This window comes from Lycorma delicatula, chromosome 2, assembly GCF_047948215.1.
Source record: "Lycorma delicatula isolate Av1 chromosome 2, ASM4794821v1, whole genome shotgun sequence".
In the NCBI taxonomy this organism is placed as follows: domain Eukaryota; kingdom Metazoa; phylum Arthropoda; class Insecta; order Hemiptera; family Fulgoridae; genus Lycorma; species Lycorma delicatula.
In genome coordinates, this window is record NC_134456.1 from 65,917,256 (window position 1) to 65,939,861 (window position 22,606).

Here is a 22,606-nt window from a genome sequence, read left to right on the forward strand (position 1 = left end):
CATTCATTGTCTTAATCATAAATGTAAACAAAATTTATTCTCAGAAGTTCATTTATAATATATTCTTTGGAAGAGTTATGCATAATCTAAAAAAAAATACACAAATTAGGAAGATACATAAATTATCTTATTTTACCGTAATTTATTTTTGAGCTTTTTAATATTTTTAAAAATCATTTTAAACATTTTTTAATAAATTCAAAGTTCTTGATAATAACTGTATTTGAGTTTTTTTAAAACCCTTGTTATTCTATTATATTCCACAGATAATTCATTATCCACAGATATTCCATAGGTATTTTTGATAAATCCTAATTAAATTTAGTTTAAATTATGTTCTAGTTTTATTTCATACAAATTATAAATATAAAGAAAAGCAGCAAAAAATTTCAATGGGCAATAACTGAGAGTTCTAAATCGTTTAAAATTGTAAATTGATAGGTACAAAGGATGTTTTTATTACCGATTGTTTTCACATCGCTACACACCTTACGAAGGAAGGTGGTAGCGGTCGTTATAATACACAATGTACTGTAATAAAAACAATTGTTATTTCACAATACAACAACAAACATTAAGTTTAGGTCATTTCAGTATGGTCCATTTCGACCTGTTGCGTGTTCATATCTGACACGAGGTCGATATCCGTTATGATCGGCTTCGTATTCGACAACTTGCCGTCTACCATCTGGTAAAATTACTGTGTATGAACCCCAAGCAGCATCTCCTTGACGTGACTCTTGATGACCAAAATCTGTACCTGATTGGACATCCAACACACTATATGCGAATTCATAATTTACAGGGTCCTGAAAAAGGAGGAAATGATCATTACAGATTACATTAAAATTGTTTTCTTTGAATGGTTTTAACTTATCATGATATTTTATGATAATACTACATAATATACTAGATAATTTAAAGTACGGTTTAAATATTATTTTATAAAATAAAGGAATAAATAAAAAATGAATTGGTTTTATTTATTAATTATCGATTTATTCCCACTCTGACGGTTCTTAGAGGGCGTAGATAATCTTTAGTGATATTCTGCACCGAGTTCATTTCAACTTGAAAAAAAATCATTTAGGGCTACCTAAGTAAGTCTTGCTTGGCGATTCCAGGTTAAAGATCCACCCATTAGAGATGAATTTTCTTTATTCTCTTCTTTCTTAAAAAAAATTCATTCTTTCCGAGCGTTGCATTGACAAAATTTAGTTTATAGAGTCTGTAGTGTGAGGTTAAACCGTAATTATATTTTATTCTTTAATAATTGTGAATATTTATAAACATGCCATATATAAAAATTAAACCAAATTTCACTTAATAGATTCTATTTAAAAATAAGAGGAACAGAGGGAAATACAGTATAGTGTATATTAACGAAAATATCCTTCTTGAACTAAGAAAATGTAACTACGTGCACATTTTCATTTTTATTGAAATTCTTTCTTTTAAAATGCTGAATTTGGTGAAGCAAAAAAAGGTTAAGGAAATGTCAAATTTAGTCAAGAATAACCCACTAAATCTATTATATTTAAAAACCATCGCATCAAAATTTATCCATTTGTCTAACAGTTACGTGAGAACATAAAACATACACTGATGTGGAATCTTTTCATTTTTTGTTAGTCAATAAAAAGATTAATAGACCCATAACTTATAATCTTAAAATTAATATATAATCCTAAATTATAATACTGATATGACATTATCAGTATCATACAGAGAGAAACCACAAACAGTGGTTTGAAAAGCAACCAGTTACTAATTTAAACATACGTTCCAAGTTGATTTGGAGTTTTTCCTCATCACTATTTCATCTGATAACTTAACACAATAGTAAGTTTAACTAGGAATGTTCAAAGAAAGTTGTATCTTTCCATTAAAAAGAATGACTTCTAAATTAAAAAATTAAGGAGTAGATTGTGCATTAAGAATTACAAAAAAACACTTTCAACAACCCTTCAGTCAAAAGACGATGTACTTTGATTAGCCACGAGAAGTAATTATAATCTTTAGTGTTGATCCCCGACAAATATATCTTATTTAACAAATTTCCGAAGAAATATAATACAGTATTATTTTTTTCGGCACTAAATCTAAAATACGTAATTTTTTATTAATAATGTATCAAATTTTCTTCTAATAAGTGATTATGATGAATATTCAGATTTAAACAAATAAGTACTTATTTAATAAGTCACATTCTTTGTATGATCTTCACACTCTTATTTTTTTTAGTAAGAAATTTATTTATTTTCTCTGTAAGTGGTTATCATAATTTAGAAAAGATCGGCTGTTATTTGAGTTTTTTCTGCAGTCGATTTTATTTATTTCATTAATTTTTACATCCTGCTTGTAAAAACTTACATATAATGTTATTTAAATTTCATAAATCCAGTTAAAAACGGTTAAATTAAAACCAATATCATAATTAACGTGTTTTAAGATACATCTTAATTGATCCATACTATATGTAATTTTATTAAATTTTTATTTTATTCTATTCATGAAATCGGTGTTTCAGGTTTATGCAGTCTTATGCAGTCTATCTTTAAGTTAGTTTTTTAATTATTTTGAGAAATTATTTCTCAAAAAAAAAGTAAATCCGATATTTTTACTTTTTAAATAGGAAATATATTAATCGATCTTATTTATTAAGATTAGAAAGACTGGAAAAATACGTTTTCATTCTGATGGTTTATAACTTTTGGCAGACAATAAAATCGAGACATAATAATCACCACCAAAAAAAAAACTGAACTTGTTTCTGTGTTCTGGAGATCATTATCATGTAAATCTATCCATTTCAAACTATAATGAAATTTGTTTTAGGAATAACTTTTTTCTTAGCCGTCAACTACAAACCCAATTTGGCTGTTGCTATTAAACTTACTATTAAGAACAATTTAATGGTGCTTCTTTGCACGAATTTAAGGGTAATTTTCTTAAATCCTTAAGTTAACAACGACTTACTTATTTAGACTTTTTTTGATTTTCAGACAGCTGTATTTCAGCGCTATTGAGAATTTGAACCCTTTAGTAGCTTTGGGTATATATTCGTATTTTTATAAAAACTAGACGATAAAATTAATAATAACAGTTAAATGCAATCCTTACAGAATGTGCGTCGTATTGATTGGTTGAATATTTAGCCACTCCATCTGAAAAAACTGGTGATGAGGTTTTTCTGGTTGAAGCTGATGGTCCATAATGAGATAAAGGAGATACTCCGATTGCTACAGGATGACCATACTTTGAAGAAGGTACTCCATATTGTGAAGATGGAAGAACTCCAATCGCTATAGGCCCCGAATATCCTGTACTAGCTGAACCTACTTGAGTTCGAGAAGCGGAAGGAAATACTGCTGTAGTCATTGTTTTTGGGGTGACATGACGTCCATGATCTCTTAAAGAGCTTCTACGAGGTTCAGGACGTACGTTATAATTATCTGAGTGAGAATTGTATTCTAAGTTACCTCTTAAAGCACTCGGGGGAGGAGGAGGTGCAAACGAATCTTCAAATGTTGTTACATAAGCTGGAGGTTCTGCCTCGGCGCCTATCAGGCACGCTGATATCGTAGTTAATAATACAGCTGCTGTCTGAAAAATAGTAAAGAATTTAAAAAAAAATACCATTAAACAAAAAATAAAAATAGTTTTATTATTAATTTATCTTATAGTTAATAAGAGAAAACTTCCCTAAATGTAGAGCTCATTCATAATTTACTAGTAATTTTCAATATCAGGTAAATATTATGTATCATTGGAATCAGCACAAAGCTAAAGTACAAAAATTATCAGAAAGTCAAAAAAAGCAAGAAAAGAAAAACCAAGAGAAGCAGACAGAAAAAATGTCCTCTCCACAGTCATTCATCCTAATACTATTCGTAATGTATGATACAGTTTCTAGTACTTCGTTTTAAAGAACGTGACTCATTGTTTAATGGTCACCTATTTAAAGATATTATAAATCTATGTGTAAGAAATCTTTGAGTATGTATATTAGATGCAAAACGATGATGATTAATCCGATATTTTAATAATTACTAACAATTAAATTACTATTTACAGTAACGCTTAAACGGTTACGGTTCAGCCATTACTAGGATTGATACGAAACAGTCACTTCCAGAAATGGGATAGTCAATATCAAGAATAACAATCATCCCATGTCAGGACTAGTAATGAAAAAAAGAACGAAGTGTTACCTCTTTTCCGTCTCCATTTCGCCCCGAGTATACTAAATGTTAACATGTTAAGTACAATGAAATACGAGTTAAACTCGGCTCTAAAAGTGTCACCTTTCTCTTTTTATGACGAGGACTGACTGTTTAATGGATATCGTTACTTTCAAATAATAAACTATGTTTCTTGTAACTTATATCTATAATCGTTAGAGAGAATGTGACATTAAATGTAAAGCAATAAATATATTTCTTTCTGTAGAAATATAATCTATTAAATACACTGATTTCATTCGATAGGGGACAAGATGAACTTAAAAGTTGGAGTAAAACACTTACTAAAACAATAATAAAAGCCGCATCAGCGTTTCTTCATAATTAATGTTATATTGCGAATTGATTGCACCCAATTAATATTTTTAACACTACTTTCTTGACTTGTGGGCACTATTGATTCACATTAACACTACTTCTGAACAGGTATAATTTATTTCTTACTTATCAACTGCATAGCAGAGTTTTTTAAAATAATATTATTACAGATAATGCAGTATAATATTATGTGTTGGGATCGTCAATTGATTTCAAAATGAAGAAGATTTTACTTAAAATACAAAAATATGTCTAAAAATGATTAATATCTGGTAAGATTATTAATCCTACAACATATTAATGCGCAGTTAGAGAGTAATTTCTTCGGGTCCGCCTAATTATATTTAAAAAAATATTCTTAGTTTTTGAGTCAATTTAATTTCAGTAATAATTTATTATCTACTAGCATCCTCCATCGCGGCTTCACTTGTGCTATATGCGTATAGAACTTAAAAAAAATGGAAAAGGTTTTTTACTAATTATGTGTGGGCTGCTGCTCTCAGAGTTTTGCTGTTCACAACTTATTGAATAAAATAGATTAATTTGAATGAATAACAACTTTTCGGTTGTTAAATATATGATTAGTCATCATTCCCTTTAATTTTATTATCAAACTAATTTGTTTTTTTGCATGTTACGATATAAATATAAATTGATATTTTATAGACAATTACATTAAATTTAATAAATCATATAATAACTGTCTATTGAAGTGGATAAAAACAGTGACATAAACAATGACACTGTTTACTAAAAAAAATTCTAGGTAATTTATTTATGATTCTTTTTTATTTGTGAGACTGATAAAGTTTGAACTGTGGTAAATATTTCGGTGGTCATAAGAAAGCTACAGTTAAAATTTCGTAATGATTGGTTCAGTAGTTTTCACGAAAAAACAAGAAAGACGTGTCTATATAATATTGATATGAGATTATTTTACACGTAATATGAATTATGGTTTTTTTCTGAATGTATAAGGAAATATTATTTTCTTTCTTTTTCCAGCATCTGTTATTGGTGATTTTAATGTATGTAAATATGTTTTCGTTTTCTGTTTAGCCTCCGGGAGCACAGTAAGGTATTACTTCAGAGGATGAATGAGGATGATATGTATGAATGTAAATTAAGTATAGTCTTGAACAGTCTCTGGTCGACCATTCCTGAGATGTGTGGTTAATTGAAACCCAACCACCAAAGAACGTCGGTGTCCACGATCTAGTATTCAAATCCGTATAAAAGTAAAAGTAAAGTAAAATCCTTAAATTAAAAGTAAAATTTTCTAGGATTTGAATCTTAGAACTTTCGACTTGCGATGACCAGTTTACCACTAGACCAACCCGTGGGTCAGAGTATATAAACTGCTCTTGATTAATAGTTATTTCATTTTTTTTTTGGCGTGTTTATAAACAATATAGTTTATTTGTGGACGATTATGTTTATTTTGGAATGGTATGACATTATTGATATTAATTTTGATTAGTATTTATGTTTTTAGTTTTTACATAGTGGATTTCACTTATCAAAACATGGATCAACTGTCACCTGATCGATTTGACGCCAGTGAAATTACGACGGGTGGAACTATCTCTTTACCTGGTAGAAAACGTGGCGGATCTTTAACAACTTTCGTTAGAAACCTTAGGTTATCTACGCATAAGCTCATTCGAGAAAATATTGTTAGTAATCTAAATGACTCGTACAGCAAGGGTATTATCGATGAGTAAATTTCCGATCAGGATTTCATTCACAACAAACGATTCCGGTGCTGCGTAAGCCGAGAACGATGCGGACTACCAGTGAGGTCGCAGGCAACTTATCTTTATCGAACAGATATGAGGACTTGTCGATGGAAGAAACCAATGATGAAATAATTATGTCTGATGTTGAAAAGCGTAGACATGAACAAAAAAAAAACAATAGGGTTGGTCCGTGAGCATAAACTAATCGGACACACGTTTATGCGAAAGGACAAGTGGTGCTGAGAAATCTCTATTCAATCCCGATTGATGTCTTCAAGTATGAAATTGAAAAATGAGAACAAAATGAGGTACAAAGTATGATAAACGCCCCTTATGCATCACAAAAGAGCCTTTGTCTACATTGTCCGTGAATCTTGAGTCTAATAGAACAACAAGGAAATATTCAATGTACGAGACATCGCGAACTGTAGCGTCTCATTTGAGAAGATACCTTACAGGCTTACTCAGCAATGTGATAGTTAAAATCTGTTAATGGCCAGGTTTCTTTGAATAGCTACGTGGAACATAATGATGTTGCTGTCCGCAGACAAGAACTAGACAGTTTAGTTTCACAGAATCGTTGGATACTATCCTACACTGCGAAAATCACTTAACCGATCGAAACTATCTTGTCTTAGGGGTTATTCTATATATACGTCTCGGTTGTCGTATATATAGAATAACCATGATGAATAACCATCTGTATACACTTGTAAGGGGATTAGCTCCACGTCTGATGATTCGCCAGTCTTACTATAAGTACGTTGATATTTAGGGAGAAGCGACCCCCGATTCTACACAATAACAGGACAAATTGGTAGTCATACAGGAGCTAGATCGAGGATGAATTGGTCGTACAATTGAACTGAAATGTTTGACTAATAAAGAAAAAACTTTGTTCTGCTTCCTTTCTAGACGTCTAGTAAACGTTCGACAAGGTCTGACTACCTGGTCTGCTTTGCAAACTAAAAACGAGTATATTTCAACATTCTACCGGATACTGCGTAGTAACTTGGACGGTCGCTTTTCCCAGATTAAATATAAGAAGGTGTTGGGGGCTATCCTGTTCTTTGGTCTTCATTGCGGACATTCCTGTTACGAACAATATCTCTATTGCTTCGTTTACCGATGACACGGCAATCATGGCCGTCGTTGATGATCCAGGCCTCAGCTAGGTTTCAGTCGGGATTAGACCTCCAAATCCGAGTGGTTCAGGAAATTGAAAGTACAGGTGAATCAAGAGAAATCCACTCATATAATTTTTTTGATGGGACAGGGTGATTACCCAAGAATCCATTTAAAGGGGGTTACATTTCGTGAGCTGTGGGTGTATGGTATTTAGGTATTCTCTTAGGTTGTTGTCTAATATGATGAAAAAAGGAATCATCTAAAACGCTACTATTGTACAAAGTGATAATAGACCAATTTGGACATACGGAATTCTGCTTTGGGATACGGCAAACACCTACAATGTGGAGGATATTCTGTGCTTCCAGAATAAATTAGCGAAATGCATAAAACAGGCGCCATGGTTCATTTGCAACGCCGACATTCATGCGTATTTAGGGTATCTTATGTTCGGGAAAAAGTCGATTGGTTTGCAACTTACAAAGTAAAGCTTAATGACCACGTGAATCATCTAGCAGTTAATCCGTTAGACAATGGCGAAGATGTTAAGGCGATTAAAGCGACTACATATATTAGACCTGGGAACCTAATAGTGACTAATAAGGAAGAAGCTTCTATTCTTGAGTTAATCGTCTAAGTATTTATGCTAATGTTAATGATTATGTTTCTGGTGTCATTTGTTATGCTATTTTTTTTCCTTGTATTACTAGTATTACTGGAAATTTTATGGTTTCCAGTATCTTACTGTGTTGACTTTTCATGATATGTTTGACTTACTAGTGATGTTTTAAGAATGTATTTAATTAAGGTGTTTCAAGGAAACTCCTTTACACTCGCTTGTTGTGATGAAATTTCCTTATAGTTTCTACTTACGATACTGATTTAAATATTATTTAAAAGATAAAAAAAAAAATAAATAAATTTTAATGCAGATCTTTAAAGTTGCAAATGAAGATGTTTGAGAAGTAAGATATGATATGATAAAAATATTTTCTAGATTATATGGTTGCTAAACTAAAAGCAAACAACATATGAAAAAGAGAATATTTTATGCAGTTTTTCAGTTTAAAAAAGAAACAATGAACAAATATTTACGGACGTAAAAACAGCTGATTATTATTTTTAACATAATTACATATAAAAAAAAAATTAAAATTAAAAAAATGTTTTTACTTATTTGGTATAAAAAACACGATTATCTGGTATGTCGATAAAAAATTACTTAAAATTAAATTAAAAACTTAGAATTTCGCTATATAACATTATTCTTTTTAAAACATGAATTAAACAAAAAATACGAATTAAAAAGAAAATTAAAAGGTTTATTTTACATAAAACAGCTGATTTTAAGTAGTTTTAACATTAATTTTAGATATTATAGACCCACACTTTAAATTTTCAATCATTTTTTTATTGATCTGTTTTTTCATTTCAGAAGGAAAAAATATATTCGTTAGTAAAACCTTCTAAAAAACCATCGATTTTAAAGAATTCTTGAAAATATTTTTTTTGGGTTTCCACTTCAAAAAATGAAGGTAGGTTTTTTTATTACACCGATTTGAGTGAAAGGATATACATCTGCAAAATTTGAATTTTCTGTAATCAGGACATACTCTTTTTGACAAGAAGGAATTTTTTAATTAATTAAAATATTGGATCACAAGGTAAATCCAATAAAATAGAAACTTCTAATAAGCAGCAACTGTTTAATAAATCTGTGAAAAGAAAATGTTTGAGCGATATAGAAATCCAACAAAAAAAATTAGTTGACATGATGTATGGATGATGATGGATTGAGTAACAGAACAATAGGATCTGCAGAGATTATTGTTGGGAAAATGTTATACGATGACATTAAAAAGCATGAATAATCTCGGGTCAAGGCGAAGATTAAAGGAAGGTCCTGATACAGAAATCTATAAAGATGGTAAAAGTGAGAATATTATTAAGACTGATAAATTTTATGCAGAATTCTTATGTTCATAAATTTAGAATAGTGCAATAATTCTGATTTTACGATCTTGAGATTCAGATTTCATAAACGTCTTTTGTTGAGTAATTTATTAAAATACTATCGCTCACATTTACAGTATTTAACTGATGTACAATTTATGGATATTTTACAGAATTTTATTATTTATCTATAACAAAACAGTGATTTACGATAGGTAAATATGTTAGACAGTAATAAGTTTTGAGCTGTATTTTAATAACAGTTGAACCTTTGTCTTGCAACTTATCATTATCATAAAGTTTTTAGTAAGATACATGTAAACATAATAACAGCAAAATAGATCTATCATATTTAAAATTTAAATTCCCATGAATTAAACTCAGAATAAATAGTAGTGAAAACAAAGAGAAACTTGATTCAAGATTGTTTATTTATTGTGTCACAAAGGGACACAATAAATAATCACGAATATTATGATAATTTTTCTTTGAAGAGGATTTAATCCAGGAACAGTTTTATATTTCATCGCAGTATTGATTAGTAACTAACTGACCCGTAATTTGTGTGTTTTTAAAAATAATTTATCGTTTTAATAAACTTAGCTTAATAATTTTAATTAATTTGAAACTAGATTATAGAAATTTGGATGTAATACAATCTGCAAACAGAAATTTAACTGGTTTCATAAGCTGATTATAGTTTTATACTTCTTTTTATAAATAGTTCTATATTTTATCATTTGGTAGGAGTTGTACTTCTGTTTACAATTTGTAAAATTTTTCAACAAAAAAGAGATAAATATTAAAAAACAAAAAAAAAAAAAACACGACTGCCAAACAAACATTGCTAATAAATATTTCTCTTTAATCTCTCCAATAAAAATAGCATGATGCATTGGTTTGTTTCTTTACTGTATCACATTTTCATTTTGAAGAACGCACGAACGGTTCATTCGTTCGAACGATTTACACTTCTTGCTACGAATGATTTATTTAAAATTATATTTGTGTTTTGGGGATAAAAAAACCACTGGGGGATAAAAAACATAAAAACATTAGGGGTTAGAGCTGTGATAAAAAATCACATCTTAAAAATTATATATACATATATATATAAATGCAATCGTTTGCCTGTTTGTAACAGCATGACGCGAAAACCAGCCAACGGATTGCTTTGAAATTTTCAGGGTACATTTATGTTATCACAGGGAAGGTTTTAAGCCACAAATCCGAGGCCCTAACCTCCTCAGAAATGAATTTGTGAATTAAAGATATCCATTCAGAAGAAAGTATTCTTTTACTTCATTATATCTCTGTTATCATGGCAACAGAAATATAATGAAGTAAAATGATTAATTTTTTTTCTTTAATGAATATTTGTAAAATATTTAATATTCTAATAACCATGAAGATAATGAATGCGTCGGGATCCAGAGGGCGAAGCCCTCTGTCTAGATTACCGGCTAATTTAGGGTAATTAAAGAGTATGCGGGTGACAATTTTGTGTACAGTAATTGTATATAGTATAATTTTAAAATTTATACACACACACACACACACACACACACACACACACAGATATATATATATATATATATATATATATATAGGTAGCCTAAGGATTCCATTGCGGGGTCAAATATCAAAATCGGTTCAGTCGTTGAGCTGATACGGTGGAACAAACATATATACATACACTCATTACACTCCCTTTTGGGTGTGTAATAAAAACACTAGTAATACTACTTCACACGTCTGAGGTACTAGGTTTCCGAATCGTTCAGAATGAAGCGTTGAGATGCAAGTTATTCTAAAACGACTCGTTTATCAGACAGATTTTTTCAATTTTTTAAAATTTATTTAAACATATGATACTCCCGGTAACGTAAGGATTCTAACGCAGGATCATACGTCTAAATCGGTTCAGCCGTTAAGTTGCTGCGGTGGCACATACATACATTCATACATACTAAATACATAAAGGCTTTTTTGGGCAGCTGTGTAAAAAGAAAACTAGAAGTTTTCGATTATGAGTTACATGAGTGTTTTTTCTGCATTTTATTGAAAAGATTGGTAGCATTTTATTTAATAGGTATTTAGACGAATATTTCAATTAAAAAGTTTCTTTCAAATTGAAAGAGAAATTACATGAATATATCCAGTAAAACTATAATTAAATAATTTAACCGTAAGAAAAAAAATCGTGTTGTACTTTAAATAATGTGAAATCTACATATGATTTTGTGGATTAAAGATTTAATTATAGGTAATTATCAGTTTTATATCATTGAAGAGCACGGTCAAATTAATAAATAACTAATTTGATATTTATAATTTATGTGATTAAGAATGAAAAAAGAGATTGAATCATTTGAAATAATCTTGTTTACTTGATACTTTGTATTGTTTCTAAATAGATGTCTAGAAATTTAATAAAAGAACGTCTGTGTTTTTATTATTTCATCCTTGAAACACTGTTTCAAAATACTACCTTATTACTTACTTTTAAAACACCTGAAATGATTTGTGATGCATTGAGATGTAATTTTATTTTTATACAGATGAGTAGGTAATGGAGTTATCGTTCAAAATTTATATTAATCTGTATTCTAGTTTAACATGTAACTTTTAGACTGATTTTAGCGAGTGGATTGGCGCTTGCCTTTCTGCGCGATAGTTTTGAAGTCCGACCAGCAACCTATATTTTTACGCTAAAAGTTACTGGATATTTTTTTTTCAGCTACTATTCAATTGTTTGGTAGAAATTCTTATTTTTCAATCCAGAAATGTAACAAGCTAAAAAAGGGCACTGAATAAATGAATATAATCGTAGTTCCGGAATAAAACAAGATGTATAGGATATACATCTGTATAGATATATATCTAGACATCTAGACATTCTATACATCTAGATGTATAGAAACTTCCGGAATATCATGCTAATCAGATCGTTCAGTCAACTTCCTTTTTAATATGAGAACATTATTTTTAAAGTTTCCTTAATGATAAGAAGTCGAAATAAATTGTACCTAATGTTTACGTTCTTCTTTAATGTAATTCAGTTATACGTTTTTAAATAACAGCGTAAATAACGTAATACGATGTAAAAGGAGCCGACTTATTGTTAAATGTTGCCAAGAAAAAATAAAACCATAAAAATTATGTTTTATGATTAAAGTAACCAAAAATTTAAAACCTGGTGAGAATGTTTGTGATGTATGTGTTAAAAATAATGTAAAACTATAACTGAAATATATCATAACAGATGTACGAGCAGACTTCTATATTTAGAAAAAAAACTTTACTTGATAAAATGTACTCGTATAAAATTTAACAAAAAATATTTGTTTTTGTATAATAAGTATTTAATCTTTTGTTTGTTACAAAATAATACTTTTATTTTAGTCAGACCTTCAGATGAACATGGTAAGATATTTTGAAGAAGCAGTTGAGCAATTGTCTTAACGTAAATAAGGAAAGTAATTATTTTTGTTGAGCTTTTGACCGTGTCGACCAGACAAACGGAAGTATTCAAAGGCACGCCCAATTTACAGGTGAGGCGAATTAAATAGTAAATTTTTAAGATACATGCGAGAATAGGTGTAATATGTTCCAACCCATCAGATTGAAAATATATTACTAAGACGGACAAATATTGCTTTAGGAAATTATTGGAATTATTTCTAAGACAAGAAGAGACAATACTTGACTAACTCTTGAGGAATAATACGTAATTAAAAAGAAATTAAAATCCATTTGGAATTATTACATATGAACTTAATTAAACACTGGTGCACAATTAAAAAAAAAAATTAATAATCTATTACTTAAAAAAATAGAAATAAAAAACTGACGAATGATTTGGAGTTTTTTTTTAATACGTACATCAATACTCGAGATTTGAAAGTTTAGTCATAGTATTGATGAATTTTTAATAATAATTTTGATAGAAAAGTTTATATCCTCTCTCTCTTTCTGTATCACTCCCTCTCTCCTTTATTACCGTAATCTAAAAATCGAAAAAACCTGGCATGAAACTCCGAAAATGGCGTAACCATTCTCAAAAAAGCTTCCATTTCAGGCGTATAGAAAAATTGTAATGAAATAATTTCTTGTTCCCTTCTTCGCTAAGAAAAACTGATTGTGCGTTTCAGAATACTTAGGTCTCCGAAATTCAGATGAATTGATGTCCAATCTTAATAATACTCCTTTACAATTTTCATTACAAATATTCTCTGTATATTGAATTATTTTTACAGGAAGCAGCACAGTCTGACATAACCCACTGGGTAGGTCTAGTGGGGAACTCGTCATCGTAAATCAGCTGATTTCAAAGTCAAGAGTTCTAAGGTTCAAATCCTAGTTAAGACATAAAAGTAGCTACTCTCGTATAAAAGTAACTACTTTTATACTAATTTGAATACTAGATCGATGATACCAGTGTTCTTTGTTGGTTGGGTATCAATTAACCACACATCTTAGGAATGGTAGACCTGAGACTGTACTACACTTAATTTACATTCATACATATCATCCTTATTCATCCACTGATCTAATACCTTGCGGTGGTTCCGGAGGCTAAACAGAAAAAGAGAAAGAGGGAGAGCTTAGTCGGACCTTTCTTATCTCAAGTGATTTATTCACATCACAACCAATTTAATAGTTGGATATATTAGATAGTTTTAAGTTATTAAAGTTGTTTAAAGTTAAGAACATTAAAGATGTACTGTTCCTTACGGTAATTAAAAGATGAATAATATACACTATTTGTACATTATTATTATTATTTTTAGTGTTTGACTTTTTATAGAAAGAAACAATTTAATCGTTATATAAGTTTTAAGAATGTTTCGTCATTATGTACAGTCACTAATAGTCGTGATTTGTGGACATGCACTGATCACCAAATGTTATCAGATTTGTTAATGAAAGTTTATAAGATCAGGGGAAGCTGAAGATTAAATGACGTTGCATAATATAAATTATTGTAGCTAAATGAACCAGGCTTCTTCTGAAATTGCTGTTTTGACTTCATAAAGGATTAAATTGTTACAATGAAAAGTATTACACCATTCTACATTTAAAATAATCTTGGTATTACGAGTTGTACTGAATTTTATTATTAGTTATAATTTTTATAACTATTATTAGTAACAAAAAAATATTATTGTAATAACTTGAACGATTTGTGATGTTATTTATTGTAGCTTACCTCTTTGTAGTATGGAATAGGCGTACAAGTGTATGATCATTAAATGGCGCAGTTTATTAATGATAAAAATTCTATTGAAAATGACTGTGTTTCATTCGTAAATAAATATAAAACCAGTATTCTATTATGAACTTAAGTTTATGTTACATTTTTCGTTAATTTACTTTACAGGACGTAATGATTAAACTTTGGATATTAATTTTTCCCCAGAAACACGTTTTATAAAAAATAAAATTTCTATATTTCATCCATAAATTGGTACAATATTGTTAAATCTTAAAACTACTTTAACGAGATTTGTAAAAATAATAATTTATAACGAATAATTCAAATGTGAAATTTTAACTTCATCTACGGCTAATTATATTCACCCAATTGTCGTCAATATCCAATTACGATTTTTTTTCTTTAAAAAGTGAATGTACTGCTCATATAAAAAATCTATTATATTCAGAGTTAACAAAATTGTACAAATCATCAGAAGGGACAACATTATAAACCTTTGCAGTTAGTGTTTCTTATTTCTTTCTAATCATATAAATTTCTAAATTAATAGAGATACTCATTGATATCTGTCTATATATATATATAATATTATTAACAATAGAATATGTTTCAGACATAAATGTACATAAAAATAATCTAAAATTTATTTTTTTTAGCTTTCAAAATTCAATTTATAATAACTTAAAGAATCAAAACGAAATAAAATTAAGATTTTTAGGTTTCAAGATAATAAATATTGTTAAAATATTATTTTTAGAGATATAATTAGTGATTTTAAAAACATAACGAAATATTTATATTTATGTCATATTATTTGATCAGTTGTTCTTTGTTTATTGGTTAACTTAAACTGGGAGCGGTCAAAACCGTTTATCATGATCGGGATTTTAAGTGGTTTGAAAAATAACGCATATTTTGATTTTAAGACCAATGATCTAACGCTCAACTCGCTTGAAATATTAACGTAATTTTTATATTTATATTAAAATAAAATAAACAAATAATAGTTTTACATGTTAATTATTTAAAAATTTTAAAAAGTGATTAATTGGTAATGAAAACTTTTATTAAGTTTAAATTTTCTTCTAAATTTATTTTAAGAATTTGTATAACAACTGAGAGAGTATACACCGATGAGATTATTTAAGGATGGTAACAAAATAATTCTAACATCTCTTAGGAGTTGGGTGGAAGGTCATGTTACGCAGGTGGTCTATGTACAGAAAGAGAGGTGTCTTCCCGTTATTGAGAGTTGAGAATTGAACCTATTACACTCCAAAAAATAAAGTTAAATTTCATAATAATACATCAAATTCAAAGAACAAACATTTTATGAGTATTATTACTACTCATACTGTTTCGCGTAAACTGCTTTTATTAATCAAATTCCAAATTACTCATAGTTTGTGTTAAAACTATTTAATATAATGCGCAAATAAAACCAAGATTTAACAATAACTGCATAGTTTAACAAGGTTTAAATAAGGGTATAACAATAATAGGCGTACTTAATATTGTTTTTAATAGCCAAAATATATCAAAGAATTATTATTTTATTATATACTGATCTTCTATTCTTTTTTGGCGATGGTTTAATTTCAGACCGAACATTTAAATTAATCCTATTTATTCTATGTTTATTGTAAATAAATGTATGCTAAATGATGAATGTAAAAATTACAATATTTATAAATTAAAACTTCAGTTATTAGATCCTTTGTTAATATTTTACATATTATATATAGTAAACTAAAAAGGATTATTCTAGTAATTATTTAAATATGATAATTTAAATATTTATTAAAATTTACAAATTTTGATATACTTTATTCTATTAAGTATTATTTACTAAATAAAAGGAAAATATTTGCTTTACTATTTTCTAGGCAGTTGTAATTTAAATATTTTAACGCCATTGAATTAGATGATGATTATCTATAATTGATCCAACCTTTCTCTTTTTTCCGGTTGGTCCGTGACATCAGATTAAATAGGAAGTACGATGAAGAATGCCAAGGACTATGTATTTATTGTTGACAAGATCTTTCATTCTTTATTGTAGAGATATGCATCTTCTTATCTTTATTACCATTTTTTCGTATTTGATCCTATTCTTATTTTATTACGGTATTGAGAAAGGATTTATATTAACTGTGTATTATGATTTCATTATTACTATGCAATGCGTAAAATTCATAAGGCCATTTTATTAAAAATCTATAGAGAAAAGAAAGTGATATATCCCATATACAATACCCAATTCCGAACTTCCTTAAAAATTATGTAACTATTTTTACAATTTCTGAAACTAATACGTAATACATACTCAAATGATTAATTCATATATTCTGGAAATCTAAATATCTACTGATTCAACTTCTTTAGACAGCTGGGTATTTGTACATTCGTGCCTATGACTAATAGTTAAAGGCGACCCGCTTAAGTAACAAGCGACTCTCCCAAAAATTACATAGAAATTTTCAAGAATATATTTAAGTCAGGCTAACTAGAGAAAGTGTGGAAATATACTATTGCATATCAGGTTGCTAAACCTACCCAATTTGAAGGTAGTACTTAACTTTACATGTAACAACATCAACCTGTTCATCCCAATGAATGGATTTTTAGTGAACATAGTCATCTTAGTGGTAGCAACTGTGATGAGTGATCTTATGACTAACTTAACATGCGTCAGATCCGCAAAAAAGATCGGAGATGATATTGTAAAATAACAAGTTAATGTATTCCTTTTGTAGCAAAACTGGCAAGCAAAAATGGGTTATATTTTCTGCTTCAGTATACATTGTAGTGAAATAATGGATAAATAAATTTTAATAAAATTGATTATTTTATTAAAGAAAAGATATAGATCACAGATTTTAAACTAGTATTTAAAAATGTTTGATTAAAGACCTATTACCATTTTATATACTCGTAAATCAGACTGTAACTTTTAATTTTAGAAAGCGCTGAAGTTATATCAGCTTTTGTTTAAATTTTGTTTAACACTAAAAACCTACCCGTTTATATTTTATAATAAATTGACTATTATTATCTAACGCATGTTGAAAATATCAAGCTTCAATTTGTGTGTTCAGTAAGCAGTTTTCTAGGAATTTTTTCTAAAACAATAATAAATATGCTTTACTAATTGAATCTAGTTCTTAATGAACTTAAGAGAATTTTTCATATTTACAGAAAATTTGGTTAATCTTTATCTTAAACAACAAACAAATAAAATGAATCTGATTCGAAGTAAAAATTCTTATTGTAAATTTTCTATACGTATTATATACTAGTATCTACCAAAAATAATTATTTCATATTCAGTTTTCTGACTACACTGAATAAATAGAAATCCGTAGTAGAAACATTAATTTGTCGATAATAAATGGTTTTTTTTCTATTTTTTGTACCACTAAAAAACGATTGTTATATTTTTTTTTGAAAGGAAATGCGATTAGGAGAAAGCGATGGACAAGAAATGGTTTACAGATTTATAGTAATGGAAAAGAATTATTGAGGACTAGAGTCAAGGAACTTGCCATAGGAAATTAAAAGATGGTAAAACGACCATTAAATTCTTTTATTATTCAAAGTCTTCTCGTATGATATTATTCAGTATTATACTTATATTATCAACACTATTTATTCGTGTGATCATGTCTAGTCATATCTAACTTTCAGATTTGTAGCGCTAAATTTAGGAAAATCTAACAATTAAGTTATATTAAAAAATTATGCAAACTAAGAAATTTAAAATTAGTCCTCCTCTGAATACATCCTGTTGGATTTCTTTTTGATTTTAGGTTCAAATATTATTATATTAGATTTAATTAATTTGTCGTGTTTTTCAGATTTTGTGATTAGATCTTCTTTGGAGATTTTCCACTCTTCCATATCTTTTCGGACTACCTTTATCCATTTCGGTTTTGTTGTTATTTCCCAGTATAAGTTAATTATTTGATTTGCAAGTTTGGTTTTCTCTGCTCTAAGAAGGTGCCCAAGAATAAAATTCTTTTCTTTCTGAAGAAATATGTTAGTGGGATTGTTATTTTATATACTTATTCATTTGGAATTATCCTCCACTGTCCTTCTACTATGTTTTTCTTGTTTATGTTTTTCGTGCCTGTCTTCCTTTCTACCTTTTAGATCCTTTCTACTTCTCCAGTTTTGTATGGTCCGGAGAGAGTCTCGCTGGTGTATTATATTTCTGGAAGAATTACTGTTTGGTAATGTCTGATTTTTATTAAAAATAACCAACAAATCTGAATAATAATAATAATATTTGTTTTTATTATTATGGGATAATTCCATATTATTATCAAATGGCTACAAATTAATTATTTTTTGGGATTTAATTTAATCTAAATTAGAAATACACATAAATACTTATTACATAAATAAATTTTAGTTACCTTGGTTGGATACGGATTTTTGGTTTTCTATTTTTGTTTCTTTCAATTTTCTATATAGTCTCCTTGGTAAACATCTACTGCAATTAGGCCTACAATTAGTATTTCATATTTTTTTACCAATACCTAATAAATTTATTTAAATCCAAAGAAAACAATTTATATTGATGCAATAAAAACAGTTTTTCATCTTTTTGTTCCGAAATTATTTTAAAACGAATTCTACTTAGGTATTTTAGACACTTAGTTGATCGGTAACTGGCTGAGGATTATTAATCGAACGTAATTTAAACAGTCAAGAAAACAATTTTAATTTTTTATAAGAATTAGCTCAAAAACTGATATTACCATAAAAATTTTATTTATATATTATATGAATGCATTACATAATTCAGTTATGAAAAAAAAACATAAAATATTAAATTTAAAGTATTATTGCACTGAGGGAAAGTTTGGATAAGTATTTCTTTTGTATACAATTCAATCTTTTTTAATATTCTTCAGTTGATTGTAATATTTTGTAGTAAATTGTGTACTAGACAGCAGTCTACGATTAATTAAAGAATTTCACAATATTAATAGTAATATTGTGAAATATGAAACATAAACTGTTTACAAAATTAATTTTCTATCTTTCTGAAAGAAATTAATAAAATAATACTGAATGAAAAATATAAAAAGTTGCACGCAAGAATTAAAAAAAAAAACACTAAGATTTAAAAAGAATCTTTATTTTACTCTTTGTGCTCTATTTTTCGATCCAAGTAGAGGGTAGATAAATTCTTTAAACCCCCTTGTTTACGCCAGCCCTCCTCGATGCAATTAAAAAAAGAAAATCAACTTAATATTCATAGATATTTTTCTGGCCGAACAATCTTAAAATAGATAAAATATCTATTTTATATTGATATTCTAGTGTGTCTAATGAAATTAATAACTTCTTATTCTAGTGATAGGAAATTCATAATGATTTATGTCAGCTCATAAATGTAATTATTACTCTTAGTAGTTAAAAGGTTGGAAATATACTCGCATTTTATGCACAATAAAGTAACTACTAGTAATTGGTTTAAGGATTAAATCACTGAATTAAAACGAAACAGCACTATTTTAACATTAATTCGTACGATATAATTAAAAGTGAGATTAGGAAATTGTGAATAAATTTCAAAAACTTACTTAATGAAATTTGTAACTTAATGACATGGCGTTGAATTAATACTTACAACTACAAATTAAAAAAAATTAAAAACACTTATTGCTGTAAAACTAAATTTTTTGTCCATGAACACAACCGTTTCCCTTTCTCATTGAGAATTTTCCAATGTTCTAATTATTTAAAACCACAGGAAAACGCATTTATTCATTGAGAACAATTTGGTATCTTTTTAATGCTTTAAAACTTTTATACATATTATTTTCCAGTTTCTTTATCCGTTGTTTATGATAAAAAACTACTCTTCTCTATGCAATAAAACGTAAATATTTTTCATTGTCTTTAACAGAAACGGATGTAAACACAAAAAATACCTTGAGTATTTCCAAAGGGAGACCCAAAAAGTGGGTATTTATACATTTTAAATCCTTTAAAACTAAATTTAGTTCACATTCGTGAAATTTAAAATTTTACTTATGAATTAATATTTTTTTAAAAATATCCTGCCTTCTATATAACAGAAAATTATAAATTTATTTTCTAAAATATTAAAATTAATAATCTTACTTTTTATATTTAAAAAAAAAATTACTATTTCTGACTGATTTTTAAATTTATATAGATAAGAGTCACAAATATAAATTGTTGACAAAGTGCAATATAGTTTAACTCGCCAATAGGTCTTTCAAATAGAACCACCTTTACTAAGAATTTTACCGTACCGAGTAACAATACAAGGTAAAGTTATGTTGTACTGTAAATTTCGTGTATGTAGATGAAATGTGGGTTATTATTTATTGTAATTTGTACAAATTTTAAGCGTCAATACTATTTTGTGTAGGTATTTTTTCATTTTATATTCAATTTTAAACTGTTATAAATACATAATCTGTTATAATACATCTTCAATATTAGTTATAAATACAGAGTATTGGTAACATTGGATTATTGTAGGATCCAGATGAAAGATTCATTAGCCTTATTTACTTTAGCGATCAAAGCGAGTGAAGCTTGTGTAAAAGTTCAACACATTAAATTTATAGATCTAATCAATAACTTGATAAAAAAATAGTGAGCGGCATATAAGTACTGTTCTTAACTCCGAAGGTGATGTTTATTGATAATGACTTTCGTATTCTGAAGAACACCTAAAATATAAGTGGTAATTGAAAAAAAAAAATGGTGGGACTAATATAACCATTTTTAAAAACTCATTAATTTAAACATTTTTTAAGAATCAGCTTTATACAAAAACAATTATTTTTTGTGTTTATGGATTTTTTATTTCCTTTTTTTAACTTTTTGAATCAGGTAATATATCTTAGAATAGTGCATTTTGAACATCTTGTCTGAACAGTTTATTTTTACGACTCTTATTTATGATACTTAAAAATCAGTCAAAAATAGTAATATTTTTCATAAAATATAGAGTAAAATTACTAATTTTAATATAAAAAAAATAAATTAAAATTTTTTTTTTAATATATTTTAAGAAAAATCTACAACAGAAAACGTTTTTTCTTAATCTTAAAATGATAATACAATAACTTACTTACTTGAAAATGAAACAGCTGATTTCGAAAAGGTTGTCTTTTATAGCATAGGAGACATTAATTTTATGCCCATAGACTCGATTCATACACAAATATGCATGATATCTTCTAATGGAGAGAAAAAAGGAGGGGGAGAATCCAAATTAAAATAAGTTATAATCTAATGCTGTGAATTTGTTAATTTAAATCAAGAATTTATTAATTTTTTTATTAAATCATATTCTTTATTAAGAATAAATAATTATAAAATTACATTATAACGATTAATTATAATCCGTTTATCGTAAAATCCGGACAGTTTATGTTTACCTTCATACTGAGAGCAGCAATGATGGTGCGTGTAGGGGTGGCGTCGGCGTGGTGGAGGCGGCCACGTCTGAGTCTATCGCAGGATCACGATATCTGATAAATGGAACAGTAATTTTGACTTTATATATACAGACAGGGATCCTCTCCCTAGGGCGTGGCTACGAACTGGAGCGGTCCTTCGTCCTTTCGGCTCCTGGACAGGATGATGCAATATATTCCCTTTCTTCTTGAGATTCGATGCGAGTAATTTATTCAAATTCATTTTTATTATAAATTTAATTTACGTTTATGACAAATAATAACAATTAACAAATATTAATAATAATAATTATAATAATTACAATAACAATTCTGGTGGAGTTATACATTTTCATATTATTTGGATTTATAAATGATATGAAAGTCTACTTTTAACTTAGAAATACATTGCTAATAAAGTTAGGAAGAATTATTCAAAATGTAAAAAAAAAATTACAATAAGTTTGAAGTATATTTATCATGCTGTAATCAATAATAGTTTTTTTCCTCTTAAACAGTAATCACAGATTTCCGGTAGATTTAGATTTATTTAAA

At 28.0% G+C, this 22,606-nt stretch overlaps 1 protein-coding gene across 1 annotated transcript; it reads right to left on the reverse strand.

The window, feature by feature from the left end:
• Positions 1-358: 358 nt before the first annotated feature.
• Positions 359-22,109, reverse strand: LOC142320192 (uncharacterized). Its single transcript, XM_075357877.1, has 3 exons — positions 22,034-22,109; positions 3,124-3,606; positions 359-809 (listed from the first exon to the last, which is right to left on the reverse strand). Exons 1-3 carry the CDS (start codon positions 22,037-22,039, stop codon positions 591-593), a joined length of 708 nt encoding a protein of 235 aa, XP_075213992.1. The 5' UTR covers positions 22,040-22,109; the 3' UTR covers positions 359-590.
• Positions 22,110-22,606: the final 497 nt, after the last annotated feature.

Excerpts from the sequence above, each read along its gene's own strand:
- LOC142320192 (XM_075357877.1), bottom strand. Across the intron at positions 810-3,123 it reads ATCAATACGACGCACATTCT|GACCCTGTAAATTATGAATT; the intron begins GTAAGGATTGCA and ends CTCCTTTTTCAG.